Source organism: Colias philodice, chromosome 21, assembly GCF_061535455.1.
Source record: "Colias philodice isolate Cphi_HAF_F1 chromosome 21, ilColPhil1 Martin Lab GWU primary, whole genome shotgun sequence".
NCBI lineage: Eukaryota > Metazoa > Arthropoda > Insecta > Lepidoptera > Pieridae > Colias > Colias philodice.
This window is the reverse complement of record NC_143106.1, coordinates 7,871,778-7,896,842: the sequence shown is the minus strand read 5'-3', so window position 1 is coordinate 7,896,842 and position 25,065 is coordinate 7,871,778. Positions and strand designations below refer to the sequence as shown.

General features: G+C 32.8%; 1 protein-coding gene across 1 annotated transcript; it reads right to left on the bottom strand.

Annotated features, from left to right (window-relative positions):
- Positions 1 to 11,586: 11,586 nt before the first annotated feature.
- On the bottom strand, positions 11,587 to 13,711 carry LOC149479067 (uncharacterized). The gene has a single exon (XM_089708800.1). The coding sequence runs from the start codon at positions 13,180 to 13,182 to the stop codon at positions 12,337 to 12,339; it is 846 nt and encodes a 281-aa protein (XP_089564926.1). The 5' UTR covers positions 13,183 to 13,711; the 3' UTR covers positions 11,587 to 12,336.
- Between the last annotated feature and the right edge of the window lie 11,354 nt (positions 13,712 to 25,065).

The window sequence follows — 25,065 nt, the reverse complement described above, 5'->3', positions numbered from 1 at the left end:
GACGTCTAGAAAAATAAATCACTACTTAAATTTCTTTACATAAAATTCTTTGCGGATAGAATCTTCAATCTATCATGCCATTGACTCGAAAGGAGTATCTAGGTATTTGCTGACTCAGTGAGGTCAATGTACCGTACAGGGTCTGAAGTTAGATGGACCTTATGAAAGTATACATAAAATCGGGATAATAATATGATGTTCATTCTCGATAGGAAACCTATATTTTTCGGGATATAGTTTTGTTTTCCATGACATTGAAACGAAGTTTATTACAATATTGTCGTAAGCTTGTCGTAGCTTCTTAGAATTAGGAATTACTATATGTTTCCAATCTTATATATAAAAATGAATCGCAAAATGTGTTGGTAAGCGCATAACTCGAGAACGGCTGAACCGATTTCGATAATTCTTTTTATATTATATTCCTTGAAATACGAGGATGGTTCTTATGTAGCGAAAACGTAAACATGTACCACGGGCGAAGCCGGGGCGGACCGCTAGTATTGAAATATAATATAATTATCCACGTACTGTTTTTAAATTCATGGGATAAAACCTTTTTTCAATTAACTTATTATATTTATATTTATAAAAATAATCCATACTTAATATTATAAATGCGAAAGTAACTCTGTCTGTCTGTCTGTTACTCAATCACGCCTGAACTACTGAACCAATTTGCATGAAATTTGGTATGGAGATATTTTGATACCCGAGAAAGGACATAGGATAGGTTTTATCCCGGAAATCCTACGGGAACGGTTTTTTCTCTGAAAACGCGAGCGGAAAGCTAGTTAACTATATTATAAGAATTCATATTAAATTAAGGCTATAAGTAGGTAAATTATCATACTAATTTTATGATATAATTTATTGTGAACTGTTTTATAAAAGAACTTTACAACAATTTATCATTTCAATTGTTACATGAAGATACAAGAGCAGGTTAATGCAAGTTCACGCCTTGGAAGTTAAAAGTGTCCATTTTTCAGACAATTCGCTATAAAACTATTAAAAGCTTTATTTCTACTGGAAAATATTGTATAACACTTGCACGTGCACTTTAACACGAAACTTATAATTCTACCTCTTTATTTACCTTATGAAACAAAATACATTAAATATAGGTACGAAATGAACTAAATATACTGAAAATATTGTATTGAAATAGGACCAATTGATTATTTGACTAAGATAATATAAGTATGTACCGTAAAAGGCAATATTATACGATTTCCGTCTGGATTGAAGATACATACTAGTCCGGGATACATCGCCCATTTTTGCAAGTGATTACTATCAAGCTAATTTTTCGTGAGTAGCTTTATTTTGATGAGATGCCCAATAATTTCATGTACGAAACTCTCGATTGTGGTAGCTACCAGAGGAAACAAGGATAAAATATTTTGATTTGATGGTTCTCAAATATTAATTACTAACTGAATGTTTTTTTTTTGTTCAATCTCAAGATAATTATCTAAATTATTCGAAAAAATATTTGTCCTACAAAATCTATGGTTTGATCAAAGAGTCCCCCTTTCCAATGTGTATCGATAACGAAGTCATCATAAATGATTACTAACCAGCTGATTTTTTTTATTTTCACTTATTTAATACTTATATAATTCAACAGACATATTGTCCTACAAATTGCGTAATAAATATTTGAGAACCGTCAAATCAAAAATTTTTATCCTTGTTACCTCTGTAAGCTACCACAATCGAGAGTTTCGTACATGAAATTATTGGGCATCTCATCAAAATAAAGCTACTCACGAAAAATTAGCTTGATAGTAATCACTTGCAAAAATGGGCGATGTATCCCGGACTATACCACATATCTTATATATAAAATTCTCGTGTCACAATGTTAGTCTGCATACTCCTCCGAAACGGGTGGACCGATTCTCATGAAATTTTCTGTGCATATCGGGTAAGTCTGAGAATCGGCCAACATCTATTTTTCATATGTACCACGGGCGAAGCCGGGGCGGACCGCTAGTATACATATAAATGCCACATATTCAAGTTAGTCAGCATAAAAAACACATGTAGAATAAACACTAGTCGAGCTGTTTAAGTAGAAAAATTATTAAATAATTTTTAACGATTCGATTTGAACAATTGAAATTAATAAAGTACTAAAAATACTCTTCAAAGAGTTTATAACACGACATTAATTCTTAAAATATGAAAGAAATGAAAAATATTACGATGATGGCGAATTTCCCTAAAGTTTCTCAACGACAATTCGTGGGGAAACTTCAGTAATCAATGTTCGTTCTAAATGAGCGTCTATAAGCCATTCTGCAAATCGGTAGAATCATAAATTCATATTATGATTTCAAAACTTACCATGTAAATGCAGACATTTCAATATTTGGTACCTTTTTAGGCTATATTGAAAGAAAAAAAAAAGACACTTTTGTTGGTTGGTTTGAAATGTAGCGATAAATCTCTTTACAAGCATCATCATCAGCGTTGTTAATATCTTTCATCTTAGTGCGTATAAATGTGATGTTCGTTTAAGCATGTTTATCCCATACTAATATTATAAATGCGAAAGTAACTCTGTCTGTCTGTTACTCAATCACGCCTAAACTACTGAACCAATTTTCATGAAATTTGGTATGGAGATATTTTGATACCCGAGAAAGGACATAGGCTACTTTTTATCCCGGGAAAATGACGCAATCCTGGAAGTCCCACGGGAACGGGAACTATGCGGATTTTTGTTTGACTGCGCGGGAGAAGCCGCGGGCGGAAACCTAGTACATAATATGTGTATGCCTATGCATAGGCACATACGAAGGTGTAGAGTAAATATTTAAAATAAAGCTCCATAGTTTTCACATAATCGATTTTTAATTCGTGCCATTTATTGTCTTAGCGCGAAATCAAATTAATTATTGCTAATAACGTGGAAAACTTGTTTACACATATGCAAAATTCATAATTAATTAAACTTTGTCGGAATCCTTGGAATTCAATAATTTTACCAACATTTTATGTTATTCCTTAGCATAAAAAAATATATTTAAAATTGAAGCAAAATTTTGTAAAACGATTTTCGTTGAATCGAGAGTTTTTTAATGACTATAATAAAACTGGAATTCAATTTAGTGAAACAAAGTTCGGTAATTCGATAAATGAAAAATATTATTATATTTAAAACTAATTTTTATATAAAATTCACGGTTGTTTCATTGTATTATTTCTAACAAAGAAAAGATAAATATTTGATTTATCTACACCACCCACCGGTCCGCTCCCACGTTCAAAACTTTAATTAAAACAACAATTATAGATAAAACAAAACAAATTATTAATGTAAAATTAGATCTTGAGGATGTACGGAATTATATCCAATCCATTTTTTTTATCAGAAATCTAATTCAATCAAAATCATAGGAAAATCACAATAAAATGTAATAATCTATTAACTTACAAATAGGTATACTATAAGGTTTAGTGTATTAAATAAGAACACTACACTATACTACTACTACTTGATATCCCTTCAAGCATTCGTATAGAATATGAAGAAAATAAATAACATAATACTTACCTATATGTATAATAATCTGTCGAAAGAACGATTTTTTCTATTCTTGTTGTTACCAAATATTTCCCTTCAAAACACTTGTTTAGATTATAAAAAATAACATGCCTTAGGAGAGGCTTATGCCCAGCAGTGTACGGAGAAAGGCTGAAGAGAGAGAGAAAGAGAGATAGAAAATAACTCTAAGCCACTTACTTGAGGAGTGAAATTCGGCAAGGTATTGCAAGCGGGCGGCGCCGCGGTACTCCCATAGTGTTGCTGGTATGACGAAGTGAGGATCTTCTTGTGAGCCGATGCGTGCGCGCGGTACGCACTTACACTTAACTTCATGGTCAAATTACTTGGTCAATGGTCAAAAGATTTACACTTTTACCACTAGTTTATAATTCACGGTTGTAAGTACATGATCAAATTATTAGATAAAAGGTTAAAGCACTTTTACCACTATTCACAGTTGTAAGTACGTGGTCTAATTTTGTGAATGTGGTCAAACAGTTAAACCTTTTTCACCGCTAGAGTTCCTAATCCACATTTGTAATAACATGGTCAAATTATTGGGTAAAAGGTAAAAAGGTCAGAGCACTTTTAACAATACGATTTATAATTCAAGGTTGTAAGTACATGGTCAAAATATTCGTGAAATGGTCAAGTGGTCAATCCACTTTTACTACTATTCTATCTATGTTTTTCACTGTAATGAACGGTTCATGTTTAAATAATTCGTCAAAAGGTCAAAGCACTTTTACCACCTGCTTTCTAATTCACAGTTTTATTGTATCGTTTGTTATATCCATTTACGCCATCGTTTTCGTGCCATCTGGAACAAAAGATTTCAGTCGTGAATTATATGTTGCGTGGAACAATATCCTAAATGATACCTACGCTACGCTATTTAGTTTTGACAAATTATTTGCAATAAAATTAACGTTGGGACCATTGTGTTGCTTATTTTAATTCATTGTGTATAAATTAAATTATTAGTATAGTTAGGTATATTTGGAAAAATTGTACATATGTTATCACTGTTATAAGTGAAGTAAATTATTGGTGAATAAACGAAATGAATAAAAATTAATAAACGTTTGTCACGCAATTACTCTACAGCAACTGGTAAAAATTGAAACAAAATGTATCACTTTTGCTTCATTATATTCGGAAATAATTCAGTAATAAGGCTATGTGCAAACATTATTATTGTGTATAACACGCGGCGTAGGTCGATAACCAACTCATAAATATTAAACATTGGAAATTGAAACTATTGGTATACTTAATGAATTTATAAATATTTCATGTGTTTATTCAAAACTAGCGGTCCGCCCCGGCTTCGTCCGTGGTATATATTTACGTTTTCTCTACATAAGAACAATCCTCGTACTTCAAGGAATATAATAAAAAAAGAATTATCGAAATTGTTCCACCCGTTCACCCGTGATGCCATGACCAAGAAAAACGGGTTTCATTTTTATATTTATAGATAAGGTAATAATAATAAAAATGTGTTTTCTTGTAATTCCATGGTAGTCAGGATAAACACCCCAGGACACTTTCTGGATTGTAAAACACACTTAAGTAGTCATTGGAAAGTTACTAAAAAAAATGTTGTGTGGTTTTATGAAACCACGGTAAAAGTGAAACTGTTCGAACGGTTCCGAACACCGCTTTGTGTAGCGCATGTCGCGTGAGTCGTGACGGTCGGTGTATCGCGGCTGCCGAGTAGGTATACCTACTCGGCAGCCGCGATACACGCGACATGCGCTACACAGACCTAAAAGTTTGAGACGATGTAATAAAAGTTTCACTTTAACAAGCTGTAATTATGTAAAACATAAAACGTCGAAGGCTCGAATTTAAAGTCATCGACAAGTTCATAAAAGCAGGTTTAAATAACACAAAAAGTTCCAGGACGACTTATCATCGCAAAAATTTAATTTTCATAAAGTAAAAGTTACTCTTAATGTTGGAAAGGTTACAGAAATATACTTTGAAAACTTTATAGCTCTGAGTTGGTTTTTAACGCAGTGGTTAATAAGTCATGAGTCTATAAATTTTGTTCATTTAACTTTTTATTAAACTGTTGCATGTGGAACTGAATTATTTATACGCAAATTATTAAGGGGATGAAAGACCTTGACTAAGACAGGCTGTATTTTTAGTTTACGTTTATATATACTACTAGCGGTCCGCCCCGGCTTCGCCCGTGGTACATGTTTACGTTTTCTCTACATAAGAACCATCCTCTTACTTCAAGGAATATAATAAAAAAAGAATTATCGAAATCGGTTCAGCCGTTATCGAGTTATGCGCTTACCAACACATTTTGCGATTCATTTTTATATATAAGAAGATATAATATATATAATCTAAACTAATATTATAAAGAGGAAAGGTTTGTATGTATGTATGTATGGTTTTCACGCATAAACTACTGGACCGATTTCAATGAAATTTAGCACACATATAGAGGGTAACTTGGATTAACACATAGGCTAGGTTTTATCCCGGAAATCCCACGGGAACGGTAGATACGCAGGTTCTTTTTTGAAAACGCGGGCGAAGCCGTGGACGGAAAGCTAGTTTATTATTAAAACTTGATGTGTTTGTGAAGGCAGTGTATTACAAGATAAATATTATATTTAATTTTATTCCAATACCAGGCAGCATTTAGCGTAATATTATATTGGTAATTAAAAATATAAAAAGAGCACAGACCCTTTTTTTATAATCTATACCAGTATTATAAATCTGAATAACTTGTTTGCTTGAGCACTCTAAGCTCAGAAACCACGCGTCCGATTTGAAAAATGAGACTTCACTGTTAGAGCCAATTAATCGAGGAAGGCTATGGCTATATAATATCATCATACTAAGACCAAAAAGAACGGAGCAATGCGGGTAAAAATCCAATCGTATCTTGCTACAGATAGAAAGAACCACGATTTTTTAATTGCACATCAGCATCCAATACACAAAATTAATACGCGAAGGATCAGTATTAAAAACCTATTTATCTTATTACATACATCAATCAATACTAAGATAGACACGAAATTGCTTTTAAATTGCACGAAAACTTTGTAATCGTATTTTCAAAGTAAATACTGAATATCGAAGGCGGCAAGATTGGCAAGTGACTTTCCCTTATATTATCTGTAGTATATCGTAGTAGGGATGTGCTGTGTGGATGTGGTATCGATAGAATGGAAACAATCGGAAAGGAAGATATTTGTATTAAACCATTGCTGTCATTATAACATAACATCTGTAACATAACTTTTTGTTGTTTGTGTACTTTTATGCATGAATATAGAATCCTCATGCCGCATACTTCTATAATTCAGATAAATAACCCATTAATATTAATTCATTGCATTTAAAATGATTGTTCGTCAACTAACCTAACATAATAACTGCGAAGTAAAAGTTTCAGTGTCTATACTTATCGTGAAGTAAATTATCCGCGAAAACACATAAAAATATTTTAATACGGTCGAATTGAATAAACCTGTTTTGAAGTCGAGAGTCGTAGATGTTTTGAAGGAGTTAAACATTGTTCTTGCGAAACAATATTTGACATCGATATCGATATTTCGTTGCGAACATCACTAAAGGAACAAGTGGCGCCGCTGGGTCGAGTGAGGAAATTCCCAGGCATAGCGGGGGAAATTAAAATTCGACTTTTGGTAGACGCTCCTCACATTTATAATTATCGGTAGATGGGGTTCATGGTTGTTTGTTCATTGTGTTTTATAGATTATCATGTACATAATATAATATGTCCATTTACATAATAACTATAGATGCTAATATTATAGAAGAATTTTTTTTGTATGTTTCAAAACTAGTTAAGGCATTTTCGGGTTGTCTGGCAGAAATCGCTTACAGCGATAAGACCGCCCTGTGTTTCTTGTATAGCTCTTAATTTCTAATGCTTTATTGAGTGTGCAATATAGAATTTTGAAAATATTTTTAGCAAGGATACTTATCTAATGCAGGCACCAATTAGTTTATTTACGTAAAATTATATTTTATATATTAGTTATTTATAGCACAGGTAAAAGCGTAAATAAGTTTCTTCAGAAGGTAAAAGATTCAACAAGCTTGCAGAATATTACCAATTTTATCAAAATCAAGTTTAAGTTTGAAAGTTCTAGACGTGTAAACTCGTTCGCAAGTGCAGTGAAAAATCTCATGGATTATGCACATATTCATTGGTTCAGAAATTATTCTGACTTCAAATGAGGTTCAATTTGAAAATTGATAAATAAACATTGAAATATGAAAAGTTAACGATTTAAAACTACGTTCTATGTTCAATTCAAGTGAAAATGATGTGAATTGATAACTTAGAATAAAGACTGGTTAATAAGGTAAGAATTTCATAATTAAGAATGCTTTGTCAGAAGTGAAACATCTAAGATCAAAGATACCAAAATCGTCGCCTTACACCATGATGTGACGGCATTGCCATGACGCGACCTTGAAATTTGACTCTCAACGCGCCTAAAGAAAATTCAAAATAATGGTAATAGGGAAAGCAAACAAGTAAATATAATTAATACTGAGTGACATATTTTAATTATTATCATTAAAATCTTCTTCCTTTGAAATGAATCCGAACTGCCCCTATAAAAAGATTTCACCACACAGAATCGAATATTTTAACTATCACAGTATTAACTATCCCGAAAAAATATTATATTTAAAACAAATTCCCCAAAAATTTACGTAAAACAAGTAAAAACGTATGTTTTTCAAGTTAAATCCATAATGATGCTCCAGCCTCCGACTATCTCACCAAAATACATTTTAACGAGATCACGCCGCTCTCAAAATTTTCAGTTTAATTATATTTTTCATTGTTTTAATGAATTGCAAATTTTTGGTCAACTCTTCGAGGTTTTCTTGCGTTTATTTTGTTGCAGTGGCCATTGTGACTTACTTTTAATGAAACACCCTATTAGCATTTAGGTATTTTATTTCTTCTTTATTGCCAATTATTATTTTTTTGTATAATTTCATTATTTGAATATAAGATGTCTCTACAAAGTACAGGTACCCTTGAAAACTTTTATCATCTATTGTTATAGTTAGACGAAACTAAACATGATTTACAAGTTTTAAAGCACACATTACAAATTACAATATTTAAAAAAATATTCTAATATTCTAAAAATTGTACTAGAAAAGTATCAAAAATAAAAAAATGTGTGCGTGTTTATGACCTTATTTTTCAAAAAATAATTTACTATACGTATAATATGCAACTTTACAGAAATACGTCGGAATCACGCGTGGTAGGGATAAGAAAAAGATGGCGCGTAACGGAAAAATGTCACGCGTAACGAAAAAATGTTACACTAAATTTTTTTCCAACCCCGATAAAGAAGTTTCACTTCAATAATGTATGTTGTAATCTAATGAAAATAAATCGTATTTTCATTAAAATCAAGTCAATCAATCAAGCATTTTTATATATTAAAATCTTAAATAAAATATTGTACAATAAGCTAACTATCTTTTATACAAAACACTAGCGACCCGCCCCGGCTTCGCACGGGTGCAATGCTGATACTAAATACACTACAGAAAAATTGTGAACGTTGTATAAAAATAAATAAAATAAATAAATAAAGCTTTTATTAATTCCTTTACTTATATCTAATTACAAATTTTGTTGTTAGTGTGGTTAGTATTAACATTATTCTTATTTCTCTATAACAATTCTATTTTTTAAATATTAAATTAAGTGTTAGTTAATTAGTCTTTCTAATTGTAATAGTATGTAATTAAATATAATAAGGACCGCTTTTTGCGGTAAAAGCCTCCTCCAATTTCTTCCACTCATCCCTGTTCTTAGCTAATCTAGTCCAAAGGGCACCTGCATGATTTTTGATATCATCACTCCATCGTGTGATTGGTCTTCCCCTCTTACGCTTTTTATAAAAAGGTGTCCAATTTATTACCGAATGTGACCATCTGTCATCTCTCAATCTGCACAGGTGACCTGCCCATTTCCACTTCAATTTACATACATATCTTACTGCATCTTGAGCTTTCGTTCTTTTTCTTATATCACTATTTCGTATTCTATCCTTAAGTTTAATATTCAAAAAGCTTCGTTCCATGCCTCGTTGGCAGATGCTAATTCTGTTTAAATGCTTTTTTGCAAGGGGCCATGTTTGACATGCATACGTTAGGCAAGGTGTAAGACATATGTCCATGGCTTTAGCTTTTAGTGGAATTGGTATTTGTCCTTTGAAAACCTCTTTCATAGCCCAATATTTATTCCATGTTTGCTTGACTCTTCTTTCTATTTCTTTTTCATTGCATAGCTTAAATGAGATAAGATGTCCGAGGTAAATGTAGTCTTCAACATATTCTATAGGAGTTTCATTTATTGTGACTTGTAACTGGTGGCTGTTTGTTATAATCTTAGTTTTTTCCTGATTTATATTTAAACCTGCTTTTTTGCTATATTTATTTAGCGATTCTATCATTGTTTGCAATTCTCTTACATTTTCTGACAACAGTACTATATCGTCCGCAAATCTCAGGTGCGATAAATATCGTCCATTGATTTTGAGACCATATGACTCCCAATTTAGCTGGCTGAAGATATATTCCAGTACAGATATAAACAGTTTTGCTGAAAGTGGATCCCCTTGTTTAACACCACGGTTAATCTTGAATGTTGGTCCTTGTATATCTAATTTTACTCTAGCATAGCTGTTTTCATATATTGTTTTTATAATTGATATGTATGTGTCGTTGACACCTTGAGCTTTTAATGCTTTCCATATAGTACTATGTAAAATAGAGTCAAATGCTTTTGCATAGTCAATAAAGCATATATATAAGGGCTGGTTGAATTCTTTATATTTTTCTATTAACTGTTTTACTGTATGTATATGGTCAATTGTAGACATTCCTTTCATAAAGCCCGCTTGTTCAATGGGTTGTTTTTCATCTAAGATATATGTCAGTCTTCTTAGCAGAGTTGAGGTAAATACTTTATATATGCATGGGATTAAACTAATCGGTCTGTAGTTACTTATAAATTTAGGGTCTCCTTTTTTGTATAATAATATTATATCAGAGCATAGCCATTGTTTTGGAAATTCTATTCTCTGTAGAACGAGGTTGAATAAATTTGTCAGAGGTTTTACTATGTGTGGTTGGCTCGCTATGATCATCTCATTTGTTATACCATCGGGGCCGGGGCTTTTTCCTGATTTGAGCTTTTTAATAGAAAGTTCCACTTCACATTCTAGGAAGGGCGGGACATCATCAAACTTTTTGTTATATTGTTTTTTATTGGTCATAAAATTTTGCAACGTTTTGCTTGGCTCTTGATTCGTACTGCTGTATAAGTTTTTGTAAAACGATGTGGCAACATCCAGTAATTCCTTTCTGTGTGTGGTAACAGAGCCTGTGGGGGTGCTTAGATGTGTCATTAATTGTTTGGTTCTCTCTAGAACTTTGTTCGCTTTTTTTATTCCACCTGTTTGTTTTAAATGATTTTGAAATATTTTTAATCTATAATTTTTTAAATTTTCTTTGATTTTTTTATTAATAGTTCTGTATAGATGTGTTAGTTTGATTTTTTCTTCTCGGGTTTTATTAGTTTTATTTCTTAATGTATGTTGCTGTTGTTTTAATTGAATGATATCCTCAGTAATTATTTGACATTTTCGTGTGGTTTTAGAGTTTACGTTTGGTTTTTTCAAACATTTCAGCATATTTTTTTCAATATCGTCATAGAGGCTCTGTACCGAATCATATTGTCCCAGACATAGATTAAATTTATTTTTTAATGCATCGTAATCAATATTTCTTGTTGTAAATTGTGAATAACGTGAACGCGATAATTTCCTTGATTTGGTACATAGTGTCATTCTTACCATGCGGTGGTCACTTGGGTGTATAACTCGGCTTAACACACTCAAATCACTCACATTTCTATGTATATTAGTAATGATAAAGTCAATTTCATTTTTTACTTTATTATTGGGTGCCATCCATGTCCATTTTAAACTGTTTGGTTTTTTATAGACTGTATTTAATATCTTAAATTTATATTGAAAACAAAAATCCATTAGACGTTGGCCTCTACTATTCCTTTTGCCATAACCGTATATGCCTCTAATCATTTCCTCGTTATCCTCTGTTTGACCAATTTTTGCGTTGAAGTCGCCCATAATTATAATTTTTTTGTTACATTGAGATATTGCGTTTTCTAAGTCAGAATAAAATGTTTCTAGTTCATCTTCACTCGAGCTTTCCGTAGGAGCGTACACTTGTATAATACTGTATAAAGTACACAATATTTTTATTTGCAATATCGCTACTCTATCGGATATTCCAATAAAATTAATAGTTTCTAAGTATCTTTGTTTTTTAACTAGGAATCCTACTCCTTTCTCGCCTTTTATTTTTCCATAGTAATATAATATGTAGCGACCTCTATTTTCAATTTTAAATCCGTTTCTTCTTACTTCCGAAATACCGATTATATCCCATTTTATTGGTGACAATGCATACTCTAACTCTAAGAGCCTGACTTCACTTGCTAGGGAACGTACGTTAAACGTGGATATGTATATATTTTTTATTTTCATTTTCATGTTATTTGGAGGGTTGCAGTCTACTGCCCCCGCGGTGACTAACCGTTGTGGGGGAGGTGTATAATTATTATTAACATTTTGACATAAATATTTATTATTTGGGGGGGTGAATGATGTTTTTGTCAAATTGGGGGGCTTTATTAATTGTTATTCCGAATCTGATGAGATAGAAGTTGTTGGTTTGGGTAGTAGTGAGCTTTTATTTTGGTTTGTTATATAATTTTTTATAGAATATTGGTTACTCTGAGATGGATAGGATCGAATCTTGTTCTTCTTGGCGATTTGTTGCTTCTTATTGCTGTCATGTTCACCTGAATGGTACGGGGGAGTTACTTCCAGTTCTCTCTTCTTTGTATTTTTGTTACTGTGTTTAAAGTTGCTTCTGTTTTGATTATCTCTGTTACTTTGTTCTTTCACAATTAATTTGTCGTAACGAATGTATGCTATTTTACCCTTTTCTCTCTCTTTATGAAGCTGTTCTTGTAATTCTTTTCTTATTTCTAATATTTTTGGTGGAAAATCCTCCTTTATGTAAATGTTTTTTTCTTTTAGATTATGTTTCATTTTCATTATGCATAGTTTTTTTCCAAAGGTGCTGAATGTGACAATTACTGGTCTAATTTTATTTTCAGTTCTTTTTCCTAATCTCTTAATGAATTGCAGCTCAGTCTTGTGACAATTTATGTTCATGTCCGACGTAATTAAGTTTAAAATAATTTTTTCTAAATCTTCATAGCTTTTTTCATGTTCTTGTATTCCAAAAAATATAAGGTTTCTAATTCTCATACATTTTTCTATTTCTAAAAATCTGTATTCATTTTCAGCATTTGTTTTCTTCAATTTTTCGATGTCTTCTTGAATAGTTTTAAATTTTGAGTCTATGTTTTCATTAATTTTATTCGTAATCCTTTGTTCTACTTTTTTTAAAGCTTCTTCGGAGTCGTTTTTAATATCAATTCGTAATTCTTTTATCAACTGTTCTATATTCGACATCTTAACGCCCTCTGTTAGAAGTTCTTTGTATCAGTACTTAGCTATGTGTGGACTTTATTCCGTAATTAGGGATCTATTCGTTAGAGGTCGTTATATTAATTACGTTATTTTACTGATTTTTTCGCTAGATGGCGTTGAAAGATAAATGTTTTCGTTATTCTTAATGAGAATGATTATGCATATTTTCTAATAATGTCTTATTTGTAGAATTATACACTTCATGGAATATGCTCGCACTTTGTAAAATAGTATGAAGACTTGTACTATTTCTCAGTTTTAATAACGACGTTTCACTTGCACTTAATGTTTTGAATAGTTATACTGTCATTTTGAACATCAGCTGATATTTCAAGTTTAAATAGTCTGATTTGTAAATGTTTATTCACTTTCCACGGGTTTGTACACTTTTATTTGACTTATTCCACCACAGTTCTATTAAATTCACGTACTTTTCACTTTAAAAACGCAGTAATAACATTTATAAATAATTTTTAATTACGGAGCACAATTACAGTTGTGTTTACTTCACCGCGCCCTCTAGCGACAGTGAACGTTGTATAGGTATAAAAATATAGCGGCCCGCTCCGGCCTCCGGCATCGCACGGGTATAAAATACATAGCCGGGCGGCCGCAAACGCTACGTCCCGCAATTTTTAAATCTGTAATATCTTCGAAAATATTCACTTAAATCATACGGTGTAAAGGGCCATATAGATCTATATTAAATGAACAATGTATCCATGGTATTTAATTGGTTAAGGATTAATGCTGTATTGGTTAAAATCGCTTCGAAAATTAGCCATTATTTGTCGTAAAAAGTAAATAACAAAAAAAAGTTATTGTGGGTTATCCATAAGAGATAGACATATACCATCGCGGACTTTTCTGTAGACCTTTTCAATGTGTATAATACTTAGTACATTATTTTGATAAAACTCGTAGGGTTCAGCCTGCGTTTGCAATGTAAGCGGAATAAATGTAATTTTTTACGACATCACATTAGAAACCTCAAAAATAACAGTACTTCTCCACTACTTAATGGATCTTATTATACATATAAACCTTCCTCTTGAATCACTCTATCTATTAAAAAAAACCGCATCAAAATCCGTTGCGTAGTTTCAAAGATTTAAGCGTACAAAGGGACATAGGGACATAGGGACAGGGAAAGCGACTTTGTTTTATACTATGTAGTGATTTCATCTTACGCACGATTCGTTACTCAAATTACCGAGATTGCGGTAAACAAAATTCATAACGCAAATAATATCTATTATTCCATATTCAATCTAATAGAGAACCATTATTATATTGGTACGGGAAAACGTATGATTACAGTATGAGTTTCTTTTATACCCAGTTTTGAAGTAAAGGCCGATTTTTCAATTTGATTAAAACTTGTTCGTCGAATAACGTATTAAACAACCATTTCAAAAATGTATTCTATTCATGTTCTGTTGGTATACAAAATACACTTTTATATTGTTGTGTAATAATTCGAAAAATAACCAGAGAAATTATAAATCTGCAGTTTAAAGATTTTCTTCTAAGGGTAGGTACTACAGTACCCCGAAAATTCAATGAGGAATCGGATAAGACTTACAGCTGCTCTATCTCTCTGGGAGATTATGACAAAGCAAAAAAGAGCGTGTGTGCAGAGCACACGCCTCAGAAGTGAAACATCATTGGCAAGATTAAAGCTTACCAAAATCGTCGCCTTCGTCCATGACGTGACGGTATTGCCATGACGCGATTAGGTTTCACTTCGATAGGAGATTTATGATTATAAACCTTGTTGTATGTAATATAACTAATGCGTCGTACGTTGTGCTTTCACTCCTTACAGGATATTAGGACTTACACTCCTTACACTAGATTCAATATAGCGTCCTCTGAAGGAGCTTATTCAGAGAGATGTTTTAATTTTTATTTTTTTTATTTTAAAATTTAAACCATAAAGATACAAATGTTCGTTGTATCATTATTTTTCTTTAGTCATACCATTTCGGTACCTAACATTTTGAAATAGTTCTATTTATTTGAGATAGTATTCAATTCGATAAGTAGAATATAATTATATAAAATATAATATTACGATTGTATTGCAATAACTGCATAATGTTGCTAATATGTAAAAATGTATTGGTAAGCAAAAAATTATTTGAATTTGAATAAAAACAAGGTTCACAAACAAGCTCGTTTACTACTAACACGCTCTTATACCCACCATCAATCATAAATGTACTTGTAACTTAATATCAATTAGCACACAATACGCAAATGGACTGGATCAATCCACAGCCCGCTGCAGGCAATAAGCAAATTCTCACCCACACGAATTACATAGCATTATTACTGCGAAATAGTTAACATTTGTCATTCATTTGTCCCATGTATTATATCACTGACCCTGACTCCTTTTTACGGGAACAACAAAAAAGTAACCCAAGTAAAGTGAAACAGTTTTCAAAACCGGTCAAGTATTTTCAAAGCTTATTTGACACATGTAAATAATAATTTTCCTCTTTATAGCATTAGTATTGTATGATATAACTATATTTACTAGAAATACATTTTATTAAAAGGGCTCTACCTAAGCCCATATCTTAGCATACCATGTACATTGTACATAGAGCTTCTTTATATATTTTTTTATATTTTAAATTTTATTTAAACTTTAAAAAGGACGTCCATTTACCTTTACCCTTGACAATGTCTAAAAGGGTGTCCTTTTTTCCGTACTATGTCAAAAATTCATAACGTTTCTGTAAAAAATATAATAAATATATATTTTTCAATTTCATGACCTCTTTAATTCTAGTTTCACCGTACCAAAATAACATTGGTAGAATACAGGGGGTTTACAATATTATGTCTTATTTGCTTATAAGCAGTATTATATCCAGTGTGAAAAAGTGATGGCGCTAGACGACCACCAGCACTGTTTTTCCACTATAGAAATAATACTGCTTTAAGACGCTATGCTACGGCAGAATTAGGTTACATCTTTATGATCAGCATTCATTCTCATTCTAAATTGCACTCAGGTGGCGACGGGAATTGCTATTGCATATCAACGAGCTTCGAATATTAATCACTACAGGATCGAGATATTTGGTACGTGTGAACTACGTCATCGCTGCAATATCTTGTAAACCTTCGTAATATGCGTGTTATGTACATGATAGTTTGACACCTGCAACTATGTCAAATTAAACCGTAATTCTATGGTATGTTATTTGAATTTAAGGTAAATGTAAAATGTTGTGTGGATACAATAAATCTATTAAATGTTTTATTTCCTACTAGCTTCCGCCCACGACTTTGTACGTGCATCCCCGTTTTTCCCCGTTCCCGCAAGAATTTCGGGAAATCCTTTCTTAGCGGATGCCTACGTCCTAACATCTACCTGCATGCCAAAGGAGATTGATACAAATAGGAATTAACAATATCACGAATACGTGGCACAACTAAAATTTTACCGATACCACCCGTGGTCATTCTCCTTTCAGCCCGATACGTCCAGTGGTTTGGGCTGTGCATTGATATTTGATAGATCACTATATCAGTCACCTTTGAGTTTTATAAATATAGATAGATTTTATACATTAAGCGGTTTATGAAAAAGAATTAAATATTATACACCAAAGTAACTTAAAAATTGGATTGTAATCATTCATATTAATTATTGCCTTAAATGCGATTATAATACCATACCCATTTGCTACTCTTAATTCCTTTTCATTTTAATAGATTTAGATAATTATATCCAGCAACAAAAATAACCTTAAATTATTGTCCCCTGTATCACCACAGTTCCAATCTCGATATATTCCGGTGTACCACGCTCAAAACCAAACACGGCCAATAAATTGCTTGTTAAATGGTGCCAAACCATTGTAACCCCTACAGGGCAGGATTAAAATGCGTGATTTGCGTGCTTTGAACGAGAATTACGGTAATAGACTTGGAGTTTAGAGGTTTCAAAGGCCTTATGATATGCTAATGCTCCGTAGTGCTTTGTGTGCCTTTGACGATTCTTGGTATGGTCAAAATCTGCGTACCACTTCTGAATAACCTAAGCTTTTAAATATGGTGTGGTAGTAATGAGCTTAAACTAAAGTAAAAGGATGTCAATAACTGAACTCTTCTAGGAAAATACAATTCGTTGATTCTATTTCATTATACCACAGCTTAGAAACTTTATTTTTAGTAGGAAGAAATAAATGGTACAAATACATTTTATACACAGCGATAAAAGTAGCTCATGTTTGCAGCTGTATATTTACTGCACCTTGCAGTTTTAGGTTTGGTTACGTCATCAGTCTAGCTCGGCAAGAATTTAAATAAAATATTCTGCTATTTTTCTGCACAACTACATCGAATTTTCAAGAAAAAAGCATCTCATACATATAGCTCAGCAGAGACACTTTATAGATTTCAATATCGTTCAACAGAGACACTTTCAAGCTTCCTTCAATCGTGAAATAAGATCCTACACACAATCCGACTCAAAAACATTGGAACATAAAAGCACGACTAAGGTTCGAGTAAAAAGGATTGAAATGAAATGAGCCACGTAAGCTTCTAGAAAGATTCTGTTAGCGATATTTTATTTTTAGCGAACGGTGTGCAATTTTATATGGAATACCTAGAGAGAAATCCAATACATTGAACTATTAATAATTCGCGTTGGATTTTCTAATTACTTATGTGTCAAAAGGGGTAATTTGTAGCCTAGTATATACAAGGTACAAACCTAAAATTCTATTTAGCATTTAATTAGGTTATAATTATTGCTTAAAATATTCCAACTACAAATTATGCTTTAGTTTTTTAGTTAGTAGCCATTTTACACTATCGTAATATTAAGTCACATACAATATTTATTAGTAGACATCAATTAAAATAATTAAGTATCGTTTACTAGAAACCAAACATAGAAATAAAAAATAATACGCAATCAAAATAAAATAAAACTGATTAATAATGCCTTGCCTTTATATGTTAGATATAAAGGCCTTTTTAGTAGCTACATGCAACATGACTACTGGAAGTTTCCTCAGATTACGATAGCTTTCTACGAGTTCTGCAATATAACTAATGGAATGCATGCATAATTCCCCTTTCCCTCGGGGAAAACAGGTATACTATATACTTCTATTTCATTATTTTTAATTCCTTTCGGCGTATTTTATAATGTAAACTAGCGACCCGCCCCGGCTTCGCACGGGTGCAATGCTGATACTAAACACACTACACAAAACTGTGAACGTTGTATATAAAAACATAGCGGCCCGCTCCGGCTTCGCACGGGTATAAAATAGATAGCCGGGCGGCCGGCCGGCCGGTAGCGCTGCAAACGCTACGTCCCGCAATTTTTAAATCTGTAATATCTTCGAAAATATTCACTTAAATCATACGGTGTAAAGGGCCATATAGATCTATATTAAATGAACAATGTATTCAAGGTATTTAATTGGTTTAGGATTAATGCTGTATTGGTTAAAATCGCATCGAAAATTAGCCATTATTTGTCGTAAAAAGTAAATGACAAAAAAAAATTATTGTGGGTTATCCATAAGAGATAGACATATACCATCGCGGACTTTTCTGTAGACCTTTTCAATGTGTATAATACTTAGTACATTATTTTGATAAAACTCGTAGGGTTCAGCCTGCGTTTGCAATGTAAGCGGAAAAAATGTATTTTTTTACGACATCACATTAGAAACCTCAAAAATAACAGTACTTATCCACTATTTAATGGATGTTATTATATATATAAACCTTCCTCTTGAATCACTCTATCTATTAAAAAAAACCGCATCAAAATCCGTTGCGTAGTTTCAAAGATTTAAGCGTACAAAGGGACATAGGGACAGGGAAAGCGACTTTGTTTTATACTATGTAGTGATTGTTTACAACATCTGTTTAACTTTGCAATACGTTTTTAACAATGCTTATTAAGTAATATCAATATAATATATTTTATTGTATCTGGCCCTCATAGCAGGTAAAGATTAAAAAGTTAAATTTAAAAGATTAATATTAATTCACAATACAGCTCAATTACAACATTACAACATCCAGAAATGAAGACCTTATAAACAAACATTCACAATATAATAAGATTAAAAACTAATCAGGAAATCCATAAATAATAAATATCCACATTAAGCCTATTCAAAGTTGAAGTGACTTATCTCACCTATGAGATCTCGTGTAAGACGAACTTTCAATGGATCCTCGAATAAAACGGAATGTAGGACATTTATTTATTACTAGCTGCTCCGCGCGGTTTCACCCCCGTGGCTCCACTCCTGTTTTTCGTAGCGTGATGATATATAGCCTATAACCTTCCTCGATAAATGAGCTATCTAACACCGAAAGAATTTTTCAAATCGGACCAATAGTTCCCGAGATTAGCGCGTTCAAACAAACAAACAAACAAACTCTTCAGCTTTATAATATTAGTATAGATTTGAAACTTTAGATAAGTATAAGTAATAGCAAATATGATGAAAGTGTTTTTGGTAAAGTTTATCCTTCTTTTGTGAGATAACGGGATCAATATAGTTTTTAGGACAGGGATAGAATTTGGGGTCATACCTAAGCGTACATGCCAGATACCTATAATCTACCTTCAAATATATTTCGTTCGTAACTATTTTAGTTTGTTGCTGTTTACTAAGGCGACAAAATATATGTCATTGTTTTTATATTACAGTGCAGATTTATCGCATTTCGCATGTTTCATCGCGATAGATAAAGTGGAATACAGATGGGAGTCGATGAGGAGGTTGTATTTCAAACCTCGGGTAATCCAAACGCATACGAATTACGATCATTATTTATTAACAACCCAAACCCAAAAATTAATCTAAGAGACTGCAGTCTGTGTGAAAAAATCACCCTGAAAAAGAATATTGAAAATATCATAATATAATAAAGATTGTGTAACAATAGAACTTAAACTTGCAAGCTTGCTACGGCGACACAATTTAATGATTTATATTTACGAAATAAAAAATTGGTTGTCTGTAAAGTCGGTTTACTGACGATAGTTGAACGTGACAACGTCCGATTGCGCTTCTTTGTCACTCGTTCCGCGCTCTCGCTTGCACTTCAAGCCTTACATGGAACGCCTCAGAGCGAGGTAACGCCGCATGAGTCATGTTTTTTCGTGCGTGCAGCCAGCGCTATCGAATTATAAGACGTTGTCACGTCAAAATAAATTCTCTTAAAGTTTGCGATAGTCTAAGAAAAACAACGAAACATTTCGGTGTCCTTAATAAACAATCAAATTTAACCACAACATATCAGCAAGCCCTTCCTGAAAGTATCAGAAGTGAAAATTTACTTCTTACTCATTTTGCCAGTTTCACTCAGTCTATAATAAGGGTCAAACCCATTCCCACAGTTCAGCCAAATTCTTGACACTATCCCTTAGAAAATACATAATATAGGACGTTAGAACATTATCGGAATCGAGAAGAATCTTCTTATTTTGCATACAATAAGAACGTAGTGTAAATTATAGTGAACTAATCGTCCCGGATTGACTCGGGATAATAATATAGTACTGTTAGACGTAACTTTTGATTTAATATTTTTGTGGATGAGTAGTTGTCAATATAGTTGTCACTGTTTCCTGTCCGAACATGCTTAGCTATCGCATACTATAAATTGCCGCGTTCCTGACTCGTGGCGCATTCGTACGAATCGTGCCTAGGGGCTCTGACGCTGTTTATACGACGTTCGACCCAACTACCCTCACTTTACTAATAGTCGTTGACTAGCTGCGTTTTGTTATCAACTACCTACATCAATTAGGTAGCTGTGTAGAATCGCAGTACATTCTTATTACATTCAAACTAATATTTAACTAACTTCGCATCTTTTTTTTCTTATATCAGAAGTGGGATAGAATTCAAGCCCATACTTTTTAAATGTGTTTTAGTTTACGTAGTTTTGTAACGGCATACTGGCGTTTGTGGTTTTTCGTGCGTTGTGTAAAATAAAAGTTTGTTACGTGGATTATTGCAACGGGAATGTAGTTCATCGAAGGAGTTGTGTGTAGTGATCCAAATCGCTAGTCGAACCCTGGCGTTGAGGTATTGTCTAGTCGCTGACGTATCGTAGTGATGTATTTCACTAGTCGAACGAGCGTAGATATACCAAGATACGCGAAGGGAGTGTAGGCACTGTCATGTGGATGTGGTTATTGTTCTGTTAGGTCAGTCTGGCCGAGGCAGGATGGTTGTGTAATCCCAAGATGAACTACCGTAGTGTTTCAATACGAGAAAAGGCGTACGAGGACGTACGATTGTCAGTATGGCCGTGTTAGACGTAACTTTTGATTTAATATTTTTGTGGATGAGTAGTTGTCAATATAGTTGTCACTGTTTCCTGTCCGAACATGCTTAGCTATCGCATACTATAAATTGCCGCGTTCCTGACTCGTGGCGCATTCGTACGAATCGTGCCTAGGGGCTCTGACGCTGTTTATACGACGTTCGACCCAACTACCCTCACTTTACTAATAGTCGTTGACTAGCTGCGTTTTGTTATCAACTACCTACATCAATTAGGTAGCTGTGTAGAATCGCAGTACATTCTTATTACATTCAAACTAATATTTAACTAACTTCGCATCTTTTTTTTCTTATAGTACTTATATTTTGTTACTCGTTAAAGATGTAACTTTTAACTACTAAATAGTAAATACTAATCAAGCCTCTGTGCCGAATTTCATTCAAATTGGATTAGCAGTTCTCAAGCGAAAGCGTATCAAACATCCAACTAACTTTACAAATTTTCACGTTTATACTATAATTTAATACCTAATTAACATTGGGATTGAGATACGACTTATTAGGTATAATATTAAGATTAAGTTTCACATTTAATATGAAACTAACTTGAATAACAAGTAATCAACCTGTATACAATGAGTCAATCAATTTACTAAGAGCTTCTTGAGCAAGTTTCAAGACTACTAAATAGATATAATTTCATTCTAGTAGAAATCAACTTTTCTATGAAATTAATAGATGTAATCAGAATTTAAGATTAAGGAATTGTCAGGAATACAAGAATTCGATATAACATGCATATTAATATTATAATATGTAAAAATGAAAAGAAAATCAAAGATACAAAAAGTGTCAATCATTAAAGATAGAGTTAGAGAATGATGATTAAGTGCTCTTAGAATTTTTACCTTAAGTATTACCCTTAAGATTCAAAGATATGTAGATTTTAGATACTCTATCCTTAGTAAAATCTATGTAAAACAAAACAAGCCAGGTGCTCTCAATAACCTCACAAAATTCATAAAAATATAATATCCAAAGCTGTCTGTATTGAAGTATTAGAGCCGCACAATGGTCAGAACTATTTCCCCAGGGATCTGGCCGTCGGCCAAAAATTTTAATCTCGGTCATTTCAAAGCCAGATATTGAGAATATATTTATTAATACGTGTTTTATTGAGTATATTATGAGTATTATTAAAATCTTTAACATTCATGCTATTTAACGGATTTTAAACGCGATTTATCAACCCAATTTTTCCGTTAAACTTTAATTTGTAAATGTAACTCTCAAAATCAAGCACTTAACAATTCCATTCATGCCATTGTTTGATTTATATGCTCTTACATATTCTTATCAACGAAAACTATATCTTATCTTACTCCCTATTCTATCCTATTTTACTAATAAAAATGTATGAGCTTGGAATATACGTACTGATTATTTGATTAGCCATAACTACAAGTATCTCATCGAACCTGAAGGAAATTTCGTATAGAGTTAGATTGTAGCCTGGATACACACATACAATGTACTCGCACATGTACCTACAGTCGTGATTTTAACTAGTATAGTGGTATGTTTTATTTTGGGTACAATATGATTTATATACTATGTTACTACGTGCTTATTACAATCATAACTCATCGGTGAAACGTGTGCTTAATCTACCTACGTGAAAATATACAGTCGATACGTGTAGGTATGTAGTCGCTACATACCTACACGTATCGACTGTACATAATATGTAATATATTTTGTAATATGATGAGAAGCCTAAAAAGTAGGTAATTTCTAATATTATGATAGACTAAAAATGATAAAATAAAATATAATCATAAAAAATATCCTTCAAAATATAAAAAGCATAGAAAAACGATTCAAAGCTTCCAAAAATCACTCTAACAGCAAAGGAAGATGGCCTATATTCGCAATCCTTTACAAATATCTGAGACGTTCATCAATCATGTCACGAAGTTTGCTTTGGGCGATAGTCTCACATTTCTTAAATACGTTACACGCTTTTCGTTGAGCTAATGTGAATTGAGTGATGATTTTACGATGACATCGTATGGATGTTCTTATGAGATCATCTATAGATACTACAGGCTACAGCCTACAACGCCTGAATTACGACGGACGACGCGGTTGGCGCAGTGGTAAAGTAACTGCCTACTGAGCCGACGGTCCCGGGTTCGATCCCCGGGCAGGGCAAATATTTGTGTGATGAACTCAATTATTTGTTCTTGGGTCTGGGTGTTATTATCTATATATGTATTTATTAAATATTATATTTATCGTCGCCTAGTACCCACAACACAAGCCTTAATTTAGCTTACTGTGGGACTAGGTCGATTTGTGTAATAATGTCCTATAATATTTATTTATTTATTTAATTATGTTTGTAGGGTTCTAAATTTTTATATTAGCCTGATACTAAAAGGTCCTGTGTCCCCTAGTGGGGATAGGGACAGATGCATTATGCATACATCTGTTTCACTGATCGATTTTCTTTAGGAACATGTAGGTGATCTGCCTTCTGTGTCCTGCCAGACCAAGACATTTTTCTTCACCTCCACCGGGAATCGAACCCTCGGTTCTACGCTCACGCGTCAACCACTGTACCAAGGAGGCGGTCAGCCTATCAGGCCTTCTGAGCCTGATAGTAACACTATCCTAATAAATAGGAGAAATCCAATAAACAGATAATACTGTAACTAACACGACTTTCTTTTAAATATTTTCATATGAGAATGCATGTAATTGTAGTCTATAGAAAATACAGAAGAGGCTTTTATTACCGTCATAATAATATTACAACAATATAATCATACAAAACAATGCTGAAACCCAGGGCCTCACTGTTGTTCTGTTCATGTTCTGCAGTTCTTCAATTTTTATATAAATTTAGATCCGAACAGCTTTTTTGCAGAAAGGAATAAAATATGTCCATCAATCTCCACAAAATTTCACTTTTATAAATGAATTTAAATAAATATTAGATGAAGTTCCTATTACTTAATATTTCATGAATATTAATTCCTTGGAGATTAGTCAAAAAACGCGAAGGAAGCTCCATCCTGTAATCAATATAGACCTTCACTTCATTAAATTTTTTACGTACCAAAATCTGTAATATCTTCAACATTCGCAATATAAATACTATTCAAAATATAAAAGTATGTTCAAAAACACTGACAATAATATAAACAATATAATATTCACTTTTTTATTACATAGTATTAAATAATGGTAAATCTATACTTTTAATATTATAAAGCTGAAGAGTTTGTTTGTTTGTTTGTTTGTTTGAACGCACTAATCTCGGGAACTACTGGTCCGATTTGAAAAATTCTTTCGGTGTTAGATAGCCCATTTATCGACGAAGGTTATAGGCTATATGTCATCACGCTACGGGCAACAGGAGTGGAGCCACGGGGGTGAAACCACGCGGAGCAGCTAGTGTTGTAATATGTAATGAGTAATGACGTTTCAAAAGTGCTTCTCTGAAGTCTAATTGAATAAATAAATGTTTGAGTTTGAGTTTGAATGGGAAATTTACATT

What these genes read in the sequence shown, in the direction of transcription:
- LOC149479067 (XM_089708800.1), bottom strand. Translation starts at nt 13,182, where the DNA reads ATGTCGAATATAGAACAGTTGATAAAAGAATTACGAATTGATATTAAA.